The sequence below is a fragment of the Canis lupus genome, chromosome X (assembly GCF_011100685.1).
Source record: "Canis lupus familiaris isolate Mischka breed German Shepherd chromosome X, alternate assembly UU_Cfam_GSD_1.0, whole genome shotgun sequence".
Taxonomy (NCBI): Eukaryota; Metazoa; Chordata; class Mammalia; order Carnivora; family Canidae; genus Canis; species Canis lupus.
In genome coordinates, this window is record NC_049260.1 from 62,639,554 (window position 1) to 62,658,871 (window position 19,318).

The 19,318-nt window shown below is 38.0% G+C and overlaps 1 protein-coding gene across 1 annotated transcript in view; it reads left to right on the forward strand.

Moving 5' to 3' along the window:
* Positions 1-1,609: 1,609 nt before the first annotated feature.
* SH3BGRL (SH3 domain binding glutamate rich protein like) overlaps positions 1,610-19,318 on the forward strand; it is a 138,161-nt gene continuing 120,452 nt past the window's right edge. The window contains exon 1 of the mRNA XM_038587784.1: positions 1,610-1,812. Within this exon, the coding sequence (XP_038443712.1) occupies positions 1,768-1,812 (45 nt within the window). The 5' untranslated portion in view covers positions 1,610-1,767. The remainder of the gene's footprint in view (positions 1,813-19,318) is intronic.

Sequence of the window (19,318 nt, forward strand, 5' to 3'; positions counted from 1 at the left end):
ATCATCCTGACTTATTTCTGCCTGATTATTTGTATAATAATTCTGAGTTTTATCTAGAAAAGGCAAGAGTTGGGCAGATGAAGACAGAAAAGGGTATAAGGACATGGGAGAAAAGTGAAGAATGGGACAGAAAGAGAAAAGCCATGCAAAAGAGAATAAATATGGTGATTGCAATGGGGGTGTAAACAATGATTATGCAAGGAAGTTACTCTGGAGAAGCAATGGGTAAGACTATGGAAAGTATAAGGTAGGATCATGGAGAGTGCTCCTTAGAAATATTAGGTTTGGTTTGATAGCCAATAAAGAACTATCTATAGTATTTTAGCCTACATTGTTTTTAGTGATATATTAAAGTAATGTTTTAGGAGAAAAAATAGCTAACAGTTACTGAGTGCTTGCCCTGTTCCAGGCAATGCGATACAATAATGATGGTTAAGAGGGTGGCCTTGGAAATTGGTTGGAGTTAAGGTCTAGTCCTGACTCTGGAATTTATCAGCTATATGACATTGGGAAAATTACTTATTTTCTTGAGTGTCAGTTTCTTCATCTGTAAAATTGTTGTAGTAATATCCACCTTTCAATGCTGTTGTATGGATCACATCGATTGAAAAAAGGGAAAACTTGTGGCCAGAGAACAGTTAGGAAAGTATTACAATTATTGAACCTAGACAAAAGTGATTACACCACTAGAATGGAGAGGGAGGAAAAACTGCAGAGGAAAAGTAAAGAATTAGGACAGATGACTGACTGAAAGTTTTTTTAGTTCTGTTCATTTGACATAATTTGGGAAAAAGAAATTCTACTCTGAAGTATAGGGTTCCTCTCTGGACATTATCAATTGTTTATACATTTCCTTAGAGCTAAATATAATCGTCCGTTCCCTCTATTCATCATTTCAACATCTCTGCAACATATAATTTAAATTTTCTTTTCTTCAGTCAGTTAAAAAACAAAACAAAACAAATCATTCACTTTCTTATACTGTATTTTCAATTTTTTATTGTTTGCAATTTCTTCCTCCATTATTGAGTTTGCCAGTCAGGCCTCCTACAAATTTTCAGAGACCATGTTCCCTATCATAACAAAAAGTAAAACTCAAAAAGAAAACTGGTCCTGCCATTTCTGGGTTTAGGGAAACCTGAAACTTTTCTTAAGTCTTCTGTGGCTTTGCTCACTTCTTCAATGCCTAATTTCTGTGACCAGCTATCGTCGGAATAATCATTACATAATAGGAGTCTTAAAATGCACAAAACTTTGAAAGCATGGGCTTTCTTACTAGTGTCTGATTCAACATAGGGAGTCTTCATTTAAGGAAGATCTGTCTTATTTGCATACATTTCTGAGCAGGAAGTTATGTGCAGAACTTTCAGTTTCTGTGGGAAAATGTCCTTCATTCTAATATAATTTAATACAATGCTCCCTTTTGCTTTTTTTTTTCTTTCTCCTCTGCCTCCTCTTGCGGAGAGAATCGTCAAAAATAAATGTTTCAACAGATCTCGCGGTGCAATTCGAGACTCCCTATTTTAAAAAAATAGAAATGATGCAAAGGAGCCTGTATTTTCCAGGCTTTGGGACTGGGACTGCAGTATTCTGAGCTCAGTGAAAGCAGTCAAGGGAGGAGGCGGGACTCTGGCGAGTTCCCCTTCCACCCTCCCCCCCCCTTTCTTCTTCCCACCTCTCTTCCACTTCTAGCTGAATTCCAGCATTTGCTGCAGTTTCTCTCAAGCCCTTTGCAGGACCCAAACAACAGCGGCCATTGCTCCCAGGATGGTGATCCGTGTGTATATTGCATCTTCCTCTGGTTCAACGGCGGTAAGGAGGGTGGAGAGACCACCTTTGTTTTCCTACACACCAGGCCCCTGCTGCTCCAGAACCGTAAAATTGCAGAAGTTCATCTGGCAGCCACTACTTAGGAAGACACACGGTCTTCCACCCGTTTTCCCCTTCTCTTTCTTTCCTTTGTTGCTTCGATTCCATTTTTCTATGGAGTTTAGCTTTGTTTCCATTACGATGGAAGATCACATTTCTACGTTGAAGGAAAAAGAAAGTTACTGAATTTTGGTAAATGGGAGATGGTGGTATTGGGTCTTTAAGGTTAGGGGAAGGAGTCAAGTAAAATCACACACTGGTGAGTTTCAGGAGGGGGAAATTTGACATATGTGCTCTAGGTACTGAGATGAAAGGCAGGCATGCACTTCTGTAAAGATGTAAAACGTGCTGATGACAATTGAGTGGAGGCCTACTGAAACATTGTGATTATTTTTGAAGTGAGGCCCGTTTAATCAAAGAGTTATTTTGCCAGTGTGTAGGAGAGTGTGTTTTAATTCAGTTTAAAGAGTGTTAGAACTAGGCAGAATGGGGGCGGGGGGGATTGAGAACAATGATGCAACGTTGTGGGTTTTTTTTTTTAAACTAATGTGACAAAGGACCTGTTTTTTCCTTCCATAGTGTTCCTTATTATGAATTTTTCCCCCAAAAGACATAACTTCTAACAGTTTCTAACTGCTTCAAATATATTAAGAACTAAAAAGGGAACTAACAAGTAAGCAGTTTCTTGTGTAGTGGCAGACTCCAGTTGCTGCTTCTTCAAATGATAGGACAGGTCCCTTCTGGGTTCATGTACTTTTAATTTAGAGTAAGAATTCTTCAGCAGCTGTGGGAAGGAATAAGATAAACTGGGGTGCAACCTGAGTGTATATCCATGATAAATGAAAGCGCCTGTTTTTCACAACTCAAAAGAAAAGCTAAAAGTAGCAAGAGTAGATATGTGAGTTCCTGATGTAGGATGTAGTAACTGCCTCCTTCTTCTGGGCTTTGGAACAGCAGCTATTTCATATTTTTACTGTTGTTTGTTTTGTTTATTTACCCCTAAAATGGATTTGGGATAAAACTGAAGGTTAGGTGAAATCACAAAAACCTTGAACTTTGAACTTCGTCTTTTCTGGCCACCATGCATGGGTATGTTTAGACAGTTTTCAGACAGAATACTTAACATTACAATTTTTGAGGAAATTTAGGTTGAAAACCTAAAACTTTTTATATTGCCTTTGAACCTTACCTCATGAGCTTCTTGCTTTATTATTATCCACTTATATTAATTATGATATTTCAGAGTAATATTTGAGTTCCTCAGAGTCTCACACCCAACACAGTAATTGTAAAATTTTAAAGACCAGCTTAATAACTTTAGTTAAATTCCTGATCAGAAGTTAGTTTCATTTTAGGTGATAGGCATTTCCAATACTACTATTTATTCTTTGCTTTCTTGCTCATCTACCCCTCCCCCAAAAGCAGATTCAAAAAGAAACTCCTTTCAAAATTTCTATTAAAGAACAATTGTATTTCTCCCTTTGTAAAGACTTAGGGTTCTAAAAGCCTTAAAAAAATGACTCCTATCTCTTTTTACGTATGCTGTTAGACTGGATTGCTGAAGACTATACAAATAGGAAATATATGCTATTTATGTTTTGTTTCAGTTTTTTTATCTTATGAGTTACTAGAAATTTGTGTGTTGTTTCAGTAATTATAGTTCTTATGAGCTTGTTATCAAAATTACACATATAGGCAAAATAAATTTTTATTTTTTAAAAAGCATGAGTATTTTTAAATAGTACTAAAACAGGAAAAAGCGAGTATACTTCATTTATAACATAAATGTGCACTATTCAGGTTGCAGTACTAAGGTATTATCATTAAGACTTCTACCATATAGTTTTTAACACACAATTTAGAGATTTGGGGGCAAAAATATTTTTTAATTTATTTATTGGAGTTCAATTTGCCAACATATAGCATAACAACCAGTGCTCATCCCACCAAGTGCCCATCACCCAGTCACCCCAACCCTACGTCCACCACCCATCCACTACCCTTTGTTCATTTCCCAGAGTTAGGTGTCTCTCATGTTTTGTCACTCTCACTGATATTTTCACTCATTTTCTCTCCTTTGCTCTCCATTCCCTTTCACTACTTTTTATATTCCCCAAATGAATGAGACCATATAATGTTTGTCCTTTTCCGATTGACTTATTTCACTCAGCATAATACCCTCCAGGTCCATCCATGTCAAAGCAAATGGTGGGTATTTGTCGTTTCTAATGGCTGAGTAATATTCCATTGTATACATACCCCACATCTTTTTATCCAATCATCTTTCTATGGACACGAAGGCTCCTTCCACAGTTGGCTATTGTGGACATTGTTGCTATAAACATCGGGGTGCAGGTGTCACGGTGTTTCACTGCATCTGTATCTTTGGGGTAAATCCCCAGCAGCGCAATTGCTGGGTCATAGGCCAGTTCTATTTTAAACTCCTGGAGGAACCTCCACAGAGTTTTCCAAAGTGGCTCCACCAGTTAACATTCCCACCAACAGTGCAGGAGGGTTCCCCTTTCTCCACATCCTCTCCAACATTTGTTGTTTCCTGTCTTGTGAATTTTCACCATTCCCACTTGTGTGAGGTGGTATCTCATTGTGGTTTTGATTTGTATTTCCCTGATGGCCAGTGATGTGGAGCATTTTCTCATGTGCTTGTTGGCCATGTCTATGTCTTCCTCTGTGAAATTTCTGTTCATGGCTTTTGCCCATTTCATGATTGGATTGTTTGTTTCTTTGGTGTTGAGTTTAAGAAGTTCTTTATAGATCTTGGATACTAGCTCTTTATCTGATACGTCATTTGCAAATATCTTCTCCCATTCTGTAGGTTGTCTTTTAGTTTTGTGGATGGTTTCTTTTGCTGTGCAGAAGCTTCTTATCCTGATGAAGTCCCAATAATTAATTTTTGCTTTTGTTTCTCTTGCCTTCATGGATGTATCTTGCAAGAAGTTGCTGTGGCCAAGTTCAAAAAGGGTGTTGCCTGTGTTCTCCTCTAGGATTTTGATGGTATCTTATCTCACATTGAGATCTTTCATCCTTTTTGAGTTTATCTTTGTGTATGGTGTAAGAGAATGGTCTAGTTTCTTTCTTCTTACCCAGCACCATTTATTGAAAAGACTGTCCTTTTTACAGTGGATGGTTTTTCCTGCTTTGTCGATTATTAGTTGACCATAAAGTTGAGGGTCTACTTCTGGTTTGTCTATTCTGTTCCATTGATCTATGTGTCTGTTTTTGTGCCAGTACCACACTGTCTTGATTACCATAGCTTTGTAGTACAACCTGAAATCTGCCCCAGCTATGGTTTGCTTTTTCAATCTTCCCCTGGCTATTCGGGGTCTTTTCTGATTCCACACAAATCTAAAGATTATTTGTTCCAACTCTCTGAAGAAAGTCCATGGTATTTTGATAGGGATTGCATTAAATGTGTAAATTGCCCTGGGTAACATTGACATTTTCACAATATTAATTCTTCCAATCCCTGAGCATGGAATATTTTTCCATCTCTTTGTGTCTTCCTCCATTTCTTTCAGAAGTGTTCTGTTGTTTTTAGGGTATAGATCCTCTAACCTCTTTGGTTAGGTTTCCTCCTAGGTATCTTATGCTTTGGGTGCAATTGTCAATGGAATTGACTCCTTAATTTCTCTTTCTTCAGTCTCATTGTTAGTGTATAGAAACGCCACCGACTTCTGGGAATTGATGCTGTATCCTGCCACACTGTCGAATTGTTATATGAGTTCTAGCAATCTTGGGGGGAAGTCTTTTAGGTTTTCTATGGACAGTATTATGTCACCTGCGAAGAGGGAGAGTTTGACTTCTTTGCCAATTGGAATGCCTTTTATTTCTTTTTGTTGCAGGATTGCTGAGGCTAGGACTTCTAGTATTATATTGAATAGCAGTGGTGAGAGTGGACATCCCTGTCTTGTTCCTGATCTTAGGGGAAAGGCTCCCAGTGTTTCCATATTGAGAATAATATTTGCTGTGGGCTTTTTGTAGATGCCTTTAAGATGCTGAGGAATGTTCCCTCTATCCCTACACTCTGATGAGTTTTGATCTGGAATGGATGCTGTATTTGGTCAAATGCTTTCTATGCATCTATTGAGAGGATCATATGGTTCTTGTTTTTTCTCTTGCTGATATTATCACATCGATTGCTTTACAAGTGTTGAACCAGCCTTGCAGCCTGGGGATAAAACCCACTTGGTCATGGTGAATAATCTTCTTAATGTACAGATGGATCATATTGGCTACTATGTTGTTGAGAATTTTTGCATCTGTGTTTATCAGGGATATTGGTCTATAATTCTCCTTTTTGGTGGGGTCTTTGTCTGGTTTTGGAATTAAGGTGATGCTGGCCTCATAGAATGAATTTGGAAGTACTCCATCTGTTTCTATCTTTGTGAACAGCTTTAGTAGAATAGGTATGGTTTCTCCTTTAAACGTTTGATAGAATTCCCTGGGAAGCCATCTGACCCTGGACTTTTGTGTCTTGGGAGATTTTTGATGACTGCTTCAATTTCCTCCCTGGTTATTGGCCTGTTCAGGTTTCCTATTTCTTCCTGTTCCAGTTTTGGTAGTTTTTGGTTTTCCAGAAATGCGTCCATTGTGTCTAGATTGCCTACTTTATTGGCATATAGCTGCTCATATTAAGTTTTTTAAATCGTTTGTATTTCCTTTTAATTGGTGGTGATCTCTCCTTTCCCATTCATGATTTTATTAATTTGAGTCTCCTCTCTCTTCTTTTTAATAAGGCTGGCTAATGGTTTATCTATCTTACTAATTCTTTCAAAGAACCAACTCCTGGTTTTGTTGATCTATTCCACAGTTCTTCTGTTCTTTATTTCATTGAGTTCTGCTCAAATCTTTATTAACTCTCTTCTTCTGCTGGGTGTAGGATCTATTTGCTGTTTTTCCTCCAGCTCCTTTAGGGGCAAGGTTAGCTTTTGTATTTATAGTTCTTTCCAGTTTTTGGATGGATGCTTGTATTGCGATGTATTTCCCCATCAGGTATGCTTTTGCTGTATCTCAAAGATTTTGAATGGTTGTATCTTCATTCTCATTAGTTTCCATGAATCTTTTTAATTCTTCTCTAATTGCCGGGTTGACCCTTTCATCTTTTAGGAGGATGGTCTTTAACCTCCACGTGTTTGAAATCCTTCCAAAGTTCTTCTTGTGATTTAGTTCCAGTTTCAAATCATTATGGTCTGAAAATATGCCAGGTAAAATCCCAGTCTTTTGGCATCAGTTAAGACCTTATTTGTGACCCAGTATGTGGTCTATTCTGGAGAAAGTTCCATGTGCCCTTGAGAAGAATGTGTATTCAGTTGCGTTTGGATGTAAAGTTCTGGAAATATCTGTGTAATCCATCTGGTCCAGTGTATCATTTAACGCTCTTGTTTCTTTGGAGATGTGCTTAGAAAATCTATCAATTGTAGAAAGCGCTGTGTTCAAGTCTCCAAGTATAAGTGTATTATTATTTAACTATGTCTTAACTTTGGTTGTTAATTGATTGATATACTTGTCAGCTCCCACATTCAGGGCATAAATATTGATGATTGTTAGGTCCTCTTGTTGGATAGATCCTTTAAGTATGATATAGTGTCCCTCTTCATCTCTTACTACAGTCTTCGGGATAAACTTTAGTTTATCTGATATAAGGATGGTACCCCTGCTTTCATTTGAGGACCTTTTGAATGGTAAATGGTTCTCCAATCTTTTGTTTTCAGGCTGTAGGTGTCCTTCTATCTAAAATGAGTCTCTTGTAGACAGCAAATAGATGGGTCTTGCTTTTTTATCCAGTCTGAAACCCTGTGCCTTTTGACGGGGTCATTAAGCCCATTCACACTCAGAGTTACTATTGACAGATACGAATTTAATGTCATCAGGATACCTAATCAGTCCCTGTTTTTGTGGATTGTTTCCTTGGACTTCCTCTTTCTTTCACCTAGTCCACCTTATTATTTCTTGCAGATCTGGTTTGGTGGGCACATATTGTTTCAGTTTCTTCCTATCTTGGAAGCTCTTTATCTCTCCTTCTATTCTGAATGAGAGCCTTGCTGGATAAAGTATTCTTGGCTGCATGTTCTTCTCATTTAGGGCCCTGAATATATCCTGTCAGCCCTTCCTGGCCTGCCAGGTCTCTGTGGAGAGGTCTGCTGTTAACCTAATACTTCTCCCCATAAAGGTTAGGGATTTCTTGTCTGTTGCTGCTTTAAAGATCCTCTCTTTATCTTAGGAATTTACAAGTTTCAGTATTAAATGTTGGGGTGTTGAATGTTTTTTCTTGATTTTAGTGGTGAGGATATCTCTGGATGCCAGTTTCCCTTCCCAAGTTAGGGAAGTTCTCAGCTATGATTTGTTCAAAACGTATTCTCATCCTCTGTCCCTTTTGGCGCCCTCTGCAACCCTAATTAAAGATAGATTTTTCCTTCTGAGGCTGTCATTTATTTCCCTTAACCTTTCCTCATGATCTTTTAATTGTTTTCTTTTTTTTTCCTCAGCTTCCTTCCTTGCCATCAACTTGTCTTCTATGTCATTCACTCGTTCTTCTACCTCATTAACCCTCATCATTAGGACCTCCATTTTGGATTGCATCTCATTTAATTGATTTTTAATTTCGGCCTGATTAGCTCTAAATTTTGCAGTTATGAAGTCTGTTGAATCCTTTATACTTTTTTCCAGAGCCACCAGTAGCTTCATAATTGTGCTTCTGAACTGGTTTGCTGACATCGAATTGTAATCCAAATTCTGTAACTCTGTGGGACAGAGGACTGTTTCTGATTCTTTCTTTTGTTGTCAGTTTTTCCTTCTAGTCATTTTGCTCAGTGCAGATTGGCCATAAACAAGTTGTAGTGAGAAAAGGAGAACAAGAGAGAAAAAAGGGGTGGAGGAGAAACAAACAGAAAACAAAAAACAAGGGGGAGTATCCTCTGATTCTATATACTGTAAATCCCTCGACTTCCCCTGGAACTTTCTAGCACTGCTTGATCAATTACTTGCTTTCCCCCTGTCCTTCCAGCTGGTTCTCTGGGGGATGGGCCTTCTGTGCTGATTCTCAGGTGTGTGCACCTAGCGGAGCTGTCCAGCCCCCTTCTAGGTGCACGGCTCAGTGGGAGCTGTTTATCCTGTGAGGTCCCTGCTCCCTGGTGGCCCGGCTCAGTCCCAGGTACAAGGTGACACCAGGAGGAACAACAGTAGTGGCGGCGGCCATCTCTGCAGGCCTGGAATCAGCTCCCACAGTAACTACTGCAGCTCCCAGTCCGCAGGGGCCTGGATGCTCTCGGGGCAGGCGGGGGGTGGGGGGCGCTGATCTGCACAGCTCTGGGCCGTCTGTTGGCAGGAGTGTCCTTGCTGCCCTGTGTCCTCCCCACCTCTGCCTGTCCTGTGGGGAGCACCGGATCTTGGGCTGTGTCCCCCAGCGCCTTTGGCTCTGGTGCCTGCACCACTGGAATTGCATTCCCGTGGCGGCGGGGCCCCCTCCTGGGGAGCCGCTGCCCCCGCCGCTTCCTAAGCTGCTCCCGGGGCCCTGCTGCCCTCCAGCCTGGAGTGTCCTCGCTGTCCTGAGCCCTCCCAGCTCCATCTGTCCCAAAGGGAGTGCAGGATCCAGGGATGTGTCCCCTGGCGCCCTGGGCTCTGGGGCCTGTGCCACTGGAATTGTGCTCCCGGGGCCACACAGTCCCCTCTGTGCAAGGCCGCTGCCAGACCTGCTGCCTGAGCTGCTGCCAAGGCCCCGCCGGGTGCTCGCTGCAGCCCTTTAGGGAGCTCGGCAGTGGTTTGTGGCGCACTCTCCCCCGGGGCGCAGTTCCTCTGTTAGTGCCCCAGGGAGCCTGAGGGCATCCCTGCCCCTCCTGGGATCCTACTCCAACTCCCTGCAAGCGCCTTTCTATCCGGAAAGATTGGTGAAGCTTCTGCTTCTCCGGGACGGGGCTTTCCTGTTCTGGAGTCACTCGCCCCGCCTTAGCCTGGCTCCTCACGGGGTGCTCCACCTTGGATGCTTTTTTATTTCTTTATTTTTTTCCATCTTCCTGCCTTGATAGAAGCGCGAACTTTTCTCACTGTAGCATTCTAGCTGTTCTCTCTTTAAATCTCAGGCTGAATTCGTAGGTTTTCAGGATGATTTGAAAATTATCTAAGTAAGTTGATGGGGACAGGTGACTTGGGGATCCTACTCTTCCACCGTCTTGCCCCACCTTCTTGGGGCAAAAATCTTAATGGGAACCCAATGATTGCTCAAAGTGAGACACTCTTATAAGTTACTAAGATAAGTTATTAAGTGTAGTTCTCTGAATAGCATTTAAAAGAAAGCTTTTGGTTTTGGATTGCTAATCTTTCACTGGCTTCTGACTCTTCCTAATGGTTGTTATGAAAATAACCAATATTCAATGTTTTACCAGGCACAAGAGAATATATAAGTCCAAAACGATATTAATCTTTTCTGTGCTTATTTCAGGACTTATTTTCCCACATAGCCTGATCAAAAAAAAAAAAAAAGTTTTCAAATATTTACTCAACTCTGCCCCAATACTGGTAGCATTTGGTTCTCAAAAATGTAGAAATGAAAACAGGCGTGTTGGTTTTTGTAATAAATTTCTTGAAAGCCATAATAATAATAGAAACACTTAAGTGTGTCAGGTACTATCTCATTTTTTGTTGACAATTCCTAGTCCTGTGAATTAGGTTTTATGATTATCTCTATTTTTAAGATAAGGAAATACAGGTCCAGAAAGGTTAAACAGCTTTCTCAGGGTCATATAAATAGGATGTCACAGAACTTGAATCCAGCACAAGCTGTTTGAATACAATAACATGTATTTAACCACCAAGAAATACAATGTCCCAGTGATGCATGTAGAGGAGGCATGAGAAGATAAATGTGAACATGAGGTGAGAGGTACAGAAATGACTGGAAGAATTGGAAGAATTGCCTGAGCATATACATATACAGGGATTAGAAAAATGAGCTGATGTGGAGGAGAGATAGTATATCTGAAATTGAATGTCATTAAGTGGAGTAAATGACTGTTCACTCAAGGACAGGGGGATAGAGAAGACACGCCCATTTGGAATTGTTTTTTGTGTCAAGGTATAGAAAGTCAGGCCTGAATACTGTTTCTTTTTGTGGAAACTATTTAGCAGGAATACAATTCCAAAGTTGTCTGTCTATAGGGGGTGATTTCTGCCTGTTCAGGACTGTTTGTGTATGTCTTGACCCACTGTAACACAGAAGTATATAACATTTTTTTGCTGTTGTTGTTCTTGTTGAGATTGTAATGCCCTATAAATTTATATTTAATGGAACAGGAACAATAAATACAGACCCTGTGTAACTTAATAAATTTCAGTAACTTTTAACAAAAATCAACATTAGTCTTTGATGAGAACTGCTAGAATGATGATTGCTTGGAGAATTTTAACTGGTTTGGGAGGTTTTTTTCTGATACTTCTTTTCTCTGGACTCATCATAATCTCCATCTTATGGTCTCTATGCATTCTAGGTAGGGTTAGTGTAAAATGTTGAGATTGTGGTAGATAGATGGTTTCTGTGGGTTTTATTTATGAAATAACTTTTTAAAAATTATCTCTTTTATGACTGCTAAGACAATTATCCATGTGCAAAATGAAATATACATTTCTTTATGACACTATTCACTATACAAGTTATAAAAACGAGTAAATAAATGCTTGTGATTGCCAAAGTATGAGTCACTAGTCACAGTATTATTTTCATTTGGATAATATACATGTGGGATAATAAACTACAATTCTTCATCTATATGATTCTCAAGTAATTGTATTTTAGGTGGCAGAATATTTTGCTTCTCTGACCTTATATTTATAAATTGAACATTGTTTTGATGTATGCTATGGTCTTTGTTATAACTGTCAAAATTTGTTTGGATGCTATTTAAAAGTATTCATAAACTACTTAAAGGAACAAAATCAGAAATTTTTCATCATATGAATGTTTAGAAATACTTTTTGGTTCTAAATGGTGGAAAATGACGGCATTCACCTGGTTAATGCAGGAACTCAGTATCAGTGGTTTCAACTTGGTGCCCTATGTTTGATGACTGACTTCCTTAATTTCACAGCAACAGTGGCAGTTTTTGGAATAATTTGGCCCAACTTAAAGAGGCTTGGAAATCACAATTATCAGCAATGATTCTTGGGCATTTAAGAGTCAAATGGTTTTAGGGAAGAATGTATCTTGGAAATTTAGTATAAATTTAGATTTATGAGCTGGTAGAAGAGAAATATAAAATGGGTTTATCTCTAGCTCAAAGGCTAGTTTCTGTATTGAGGAGAAGTTCTGAACAATACACCATAAGATCAATTCTCCCCCTGGATTGACCTGTAAAATAATAAATAGATTGAAGCCCCAGATGCATTCAGGTCAAATGTTCTAATTCTCTGTAGTTAATCCCTAAATTCTTCTCTAAGATATATATTGTACAATTAAACACATATCTTTTACAGAAATATTTTCTGCTAGTTAATTGAATTATCAAGAGTGAATGTAATATTTCATTTCTTACTGATAAAATTAAACATATTGAGATTCTGTTGGAATCTCAGACTATGACTGTCTGTTGCTTTCAGTTCTTCTTTCTTGCCTACCAGAAAGTCTTTTAAACCTAGTACTTAATTATTTCCTCCAATCCAGAGCAAGATTAAACAAATGTATGTTTACATCTGTAAATATGTATGCCTAAGGGAGTATGTCTAAGACCCAGAAACATTAGGTATATTGCTTAAGATCAAAAAGTTTCAAGTGCGGGGATCCCTGGATGGCTCAGCGGTTTAGTGCCTGCCTTTGGACCAGGGTGTGGTCCTGGACTCCTGGGATCGAGTCCCACATCAGTCTCCCTGCATGGAGCCTGCTTCTCTCTGCCTATGTCTCTGCCTCTGTCTCTTTCTCTGTGTCTCTCATGAATAAATAAAATTTTTAAAAAAAAGTTTCAAGTGGCAGAACTGGGATTAGAACCCAAGTTGTTCTGGGGGCACATGGGTTCCTCAGTTGGTTAAGCACCCTACTCTTGGTCTCAGCTCAGGTTTTGATCTCAGGGTAGTGGATTCAAACTCCATGCTGTACTCCACACTGAGCAAGGAGCTTGCTTAAAAAAAAAAGAAGAAACCAAGTTGTTCGGACTCCAGAACCCACTCCTAAATACTGTTATTTACACATCCTCTTAATGTATAGTTATTAAACAAAAATTGTCAATAGTACATTAAACTCTTGTCATGTGACTATGAACCTATAACTACTATTTAAGACTGGATGATACATGAAAAGATAGAAAAAGACTGGAATATGCTTAACCAGGCAAATGTGTCTTCTTCATCCATAATCTGTACATGAGAATTAGGTGGGACTGGGGAAAGTAAAGAGGTTGGTTAGTAGCATCAGTTTCAGATATATTTTAGTTCTTTTATTTTTAAATAAAATTGCTTATCCAAGGACATATTTTTAAATAGCATTTGTGCCATGTATTGAGTTCTTTTGACTCAAATTCTCTTCCCTGAAAAGTATTTTCATGTTGTCATAGGCTAATATAATTTAAAAGTGGCTTTTTATGATTCTGTAAATTTTCTAAATTCATTAGCAAAGCAACAGTGCTATGACTTGTAAACTCTGATTATGGATTCTAGTCTCTGAATTCTGTCCCTTTGGCTTAGTCCTTTCTGGAAATGAGACACTATCAGAGTTGGAGTTAAAGCCATACATTTTTGCTTAAGATATTTCAAACAGTGAGTCAAGACAAATAGTACTTTATCTTTTAAATACCAGAGAATATTTATCTCAGTTAACAGTTACAATAGAGAAAATTTGGGGGCACCTGAGTTGCTTAATGGTTGAGCATCTGCCTTTGGCACAGGTCATGATACCAGGGTCCTGAGATTGAGTCCCACATCAGGCTCCCCGTGAGGAGCCAGCTTCTCCTTATGCCTATGTCTCTGCCTCTCTCTGTGTGTCTATCATGAATAAATAAATAAAATCTTTCAAGAAAAATAGAGAAAATTTTGTCTGTTTTGCCACTACCACTCAGCCAATTATTTTGGGTGCAGCATATTCCTCAATGTTAGAATTAAAGCACTAAATATACACTTAATAGTAGTTGCATGAAAAAAAAACAGCCGCGTGATATCACAAACCATTCTATTCAGCGTGATATTTCAAAGTTGATTTGGAAGGACAATAAGCATAGACAATTATATCATATGTTAAAATATGATTAATCACCTCATTTTAATTTCTCATGCAATACTTTGTCAGTGAGTGCTTAAAATATGCCAGGGATAGTGGTAAGTACAATATTATATAATTGAATTCCTGTTTCAACTCAATAAAGTCAGCAGTTTCTCTGTCCATTTATGAAAAGGAAACAGACTCAGAGAGCTAGCAAAGCACTTCCACCTAAGTTTGTCTGATGCCAGAGCCCATGATCTTAACAACCATGGTATTTGACCTTTTGGTTGATATTTCTTGATTATCCACTATGAATGTAGTTCTAAAACTAATTTAAAAGTCGTTGCAGGGGATCCCTGGGTGGCGCAGCGGTTTGGCGCCTGCCTTTGGCCCAGGGCGCGATCCTGGAGACCCGGGATCGAATCCCACGTCGGGCTCCCGGTGCATGGAGCCTGCTTCTCCCTCTGCCTATGTCTCTGCCTCTCTCTCTCTCTCTCTCTGTGGCTATCATAAATAAATAAAAATTAAAAAAAAAGTCGTTGCAAAATTGCTTTTCGAATAAACTTGAAAATCATGAAAAGTATTTCTTAGTTAATTGTTTTATAGCAGTACAAAGAAAAATTCTAGTGGCCTAGTATATCATGTAGAGAACTAAGAATTCTTCAGGGGAATCTGGGTGGCTCATTTGGTTAAATTTCCAACTCTTGAGTTAGGCTCAGGTCATGATCTCAGAGTTGTGAGATGGAGCCCTGTATGAGGCTCCAAAGTGTGGAGCCTGCTCAAGATTCTCTCTCTCTCTCTCTCTCTCTCTCTCTCTCTCTCTCTCTCTCTCTCTCTCCCCCTCTGCCCCTTGCCCCCCACCTCTCTCCCTCTCTAAAAAGAAAATTATCCAGAGCAGAAAATCAAAGTCATAATAGTTCAATATATACTATTACTTAGAATGTAAAATATGTGCTTTTATCCCAATATAAGATTTCTTGTGTAAGGCAGTCTAACAAAAAGTAGGTGAGACAAATTATTTTTAGAAGGGGTTTTAAGCTTTCAGCTAGAGCATGTAGCTTTAGGGTATGGCATGTGTTATTGACTGTTGCCTATGTTATCTGTAGGTCATTAAAATTTTCTTTGCTTCTCATAACCCTCACAAGAGTTTATGTCATTTATAAATGATATAAAATGACAGTAGCATGGAAGAAAGCTTCTATAAGTATTGGTTTGGAAATCCATTACTAAAAATTACAGAATCTGATTTTACTCTTTCAGAAATGTATACATAATTGGTCTTGTGCATCAGCTATTTAGAAACCCCAAAAATGCAGTAGTTGAGGTATAGCTTTTTCAGTAAATTTCTACTTAAAATTTTAGAAATATTAAATTAAATCTTCTAATGATGAGAGGACAATCAGGGGTGATGATGGTGATATAGAGAGTTGACCAGGTAAGAAGAAAAAGACCTGGTAACTTTTAAAGGAAATAAGTAGGAAATGTGTCAAAATCCAGAATAAGGCCAATTTTATACCATAGAATTTATGTGATTTTTTAAAAGAAAACTTGTTGAAAGGCAAGCACAAAAATATTATGAAGATAGTATGTGTAACCATTGAGTTATTGCCCAGTTGCATTAGGACTTATGATTACATTTTGAAATTTTTTTAAAGATATTTATTTATTTATTTATTTATTTATTTATTTATTTATTTATTCATGAGAGACACACAGAGAGAGGCAGAGACATAGGCAGAGGGAGTAGCAGGCTTCTTGAAGGAAGCCCAATTTAAGACTTGATCCCTGGACTCCGGGATCGTGCCCTGGGCCAAAGGCAGACTCAACCACTGAGCCACCCAGGCGTCTCTACATTTGAAATTTAAATTAAAGAATAATCTTTGTTTGGTATGTTTTTATATCCCCTTAAAATTGAGTGGTTATGGTCAGACTCTGCTTGGGGGCCTTAAGAAAGTTTATATATCCTACGTGGATTTAAGTCTGACTCTACCAAAAGGTTGACCTCAACAACTAAAACTATACATCCCAGAGAATTTTTATACTGCCCAAATACCAGGGCCTGCTCGAGGGACCTCCCACCAGCAACATAGCATGTGTGTACTTTTGAAAGTAAGTGATTCTAGATTTCATGAGAAGTAATGCACTATATGATGCTTTAAAATGTAAAACATCTAACAGTATTATCTAAGTCATTTATATCTAGATGACCAAGTAGATTTTCTATAAATTAATATATAATTACTTTTTGAAAGTCAATAATTTATAGAGATTATTTGACTTTTTACTACATAATGTGATTGGATAAAGAAATATTAGAATTACACTTTTAGGATAATGTGTAAAACTAGGGAAACTGTACATAAGCATATTATTGCTTGGGATATATAAAGAACATCTAAAAAGGGGCTGGTGGTACAACAGTTAGATACTTATCGTGCAGTAGCTCATATTAAGAGATTCTGGGGAAACAAAAAAAGCAAAATCTGAATTATTGGGTTGTCAAAACATGAATTGCTCCAACAAAAAATTATAAGAAAAAATAGGTAGACCATCTTCGAATGATTGACATAATTATGACCTCATTCTAAACCCACACTTGCAACAAGGACCATCATTTGATTGCTATTATAAGATTTCTTGTAAATATTTGAAGTTGGAATGGCAAGCAGTAATTTATGTGTCTATTTTCTTTTTTTTTTTTAGTAAAAATGTAAAGGAACTTTCTTTTTTATTTTTTTTATTTTTATTTTTTTTTTTTTGGAACTTTCTTTTTTAAATTTAAATTCAATTAACCAACATCATTGTTTTCAATATAGAGTTCAACAATTCATCTGTTGCATATAATACCCAGTGCTCATTGCATCACATGCCCTTCTTAATGCCCATCACCCATTTACCCCATTCCCCCACCCACCCCCATCCAGCAACCCTCAGTTTATTTCATTTGCTTAAGACTCTTTCATGGTTTTCCTTCATCTCTGATGACCTCCCGTTCAGTTTTCCCTCCCTTCCCTTATGATTCACTGTGCTGTTTCTTGTATTCTACATATGAGTGAAACCATATGATAATTGTCTTTTTCTGATTGACTTATTTTGCTCAGCATAATACCCTCCAGTTCCATCCATGTCAATGTAAATGATAAGTATTCATTCTTTCTAATGGCTGAGTAATATTCCATTATATATATATATATATATATATATATATATATATATATATATATATACCACATCTTTATCCATTCATCTGTTGATGGAACCTCCATAGTTTGTCTATTGTGGACATTGCTGCTATAAACATTGGATGCAGGTGCCCCTTGGGAGCAATACATTTGTATCTTTGGGATAAATACATAGTAGTGCAATTTCTGGGTCTTAGTTTAGCTCTATTTCTAACTTCTTGAGAAACCTCCATACTGTTTTTCCTAGAGATTATACCAGCTTAGATTCCTACCAACAGTGTAAGAGTCTCCCTTTATCCACATCCTCACCAATAATTGTTGCTTCCTGACTTGTTAATTTTAGCCATTCTGCCTGGTGTGAAGTGGTATTTCATTGTGGTTTTTATTTAAATTTTGATTTAAAATTCCCTGATGCTGAGTGATGTTCAGCATTTTTTCATCTGTCTGTTGGCCATTTGGATGTCTTCTTTGGAGAAATGTCTGTTCATGTCTTCTGCCCATCTTTTGACTAGATTCTTTGTTTTTTTGGATGTTGAGTTTGATAAATTCTTTATAGACCTTGGATACCAGCCCTTTATCTGATATTTCATTTGCAAATATCTTCTCCCTTTCTATATTTGCCTTTTAGTTTTGTTGACTGTTCCCTTTTCTGTGCAGAAGGTTTTAATGTTGATAAAGTCACAATAATTCATTTTTCCTTTTGTTTCCCTTGACATTGGAAATGTGTCTAGCAAAAGGATCCTGTGGCCAAGGTCAAAGAGGTTGCTGGCTGTGTTCTTCTCTAGGATTTCGGTGAATAATTATCTCACATTTAGGTCTTTCATCCATTTTGAGTTTATCTTCATGTATAGTGTAAGAAAATGGTCCAGTTTCATTCTTCTGCATGTGGATGTCCAATTTTCCCAGCACCATTTGTTGAAGAGACTGTCTTTTTCCATTTGGTATTCTTTCCTGCTTTGTCAAAATTAGTTGACCATAGAGTTTAGGGTCCATTTTTGGGTTTTCTATTCTGTCCCATTGATCTCTATGTCCGTTTTTGTGCCAGTACTATACTGTCTGGATGATGACAGCTTTGTAATAGAGCATGAAGTTTGGCATTGTGATGTCACCAGCTTTGGTTTTCTTTTTCAAAATTCCTCTTACTGTCTGGAGTATTTTCTGATTCCATCCAAATTTTAGGATTATTTGGCAACTTTCATTTCATATGATTAATGACAAGCCCTTATTCTGTATGAAAGCATATGATAAAAAATACAGATTGCATATTGTATAAAATAGGATTAGCCTTTTTGTAAACATTTATCTTAAGTTAAAAAGATTGTCTCTACCAATTTTAAAAAATCACATAACGTAGGTTTCTGTACATAAAAGAACAGATTTTGAGGCCAAGTCAGTGTTTTTACAGTTTATCTCTTAGCTTTCCTCCTCTCAGAATGATGGGTCTGTAAAAATGTAAGATACTTTGTAGAGCTCTACTTTATTTATTTATTTATTTATTTATTTATTTTTAATTAATTAATTTATTTATGATAGTCACACAGAGAGAGAGAGAGAGAGAGAGAGGCAGAGACATAGGCAGAGGGAGAAGCAGGCTCCATGCACCGGGAGCCCGACGTGGGATTCGATTCTGGGTCTCCAGGATCGCGCCCTGGGCCAAAGGCAGGCGCTAAACCACTGCGCCACCCAGAGATCCCATATTTTTTTAAAGATTTTATTTATTTATTCATGACAGACACAGAGAAAGAGACAGAGGCAGAGACATAGGCAGAGAGAAGCAGGCTCCATGCAGGGAGCCTGATGTGGGACTCCATTCAGGGAGTCCAGGATCAAGCCCTGGGCTGAAGATGGCACTAAATGGCTGAGCCACCTGGGCTTCCCTAGAGCTCTACTTTAATATAGTACTATTTCAAAATTCGACAGAGAAAATGACTTACCTATCTTCTCCACCAGACCATGAGCTTCTCACTGTCCAGAATATACTTATACATTGTAAGTTTCCAAATAAATATTTGTTGATGCATGAATGGATAACATGTTTAAATTCAAGTGCAAACATGTCATTCAAATGGGGATCTGT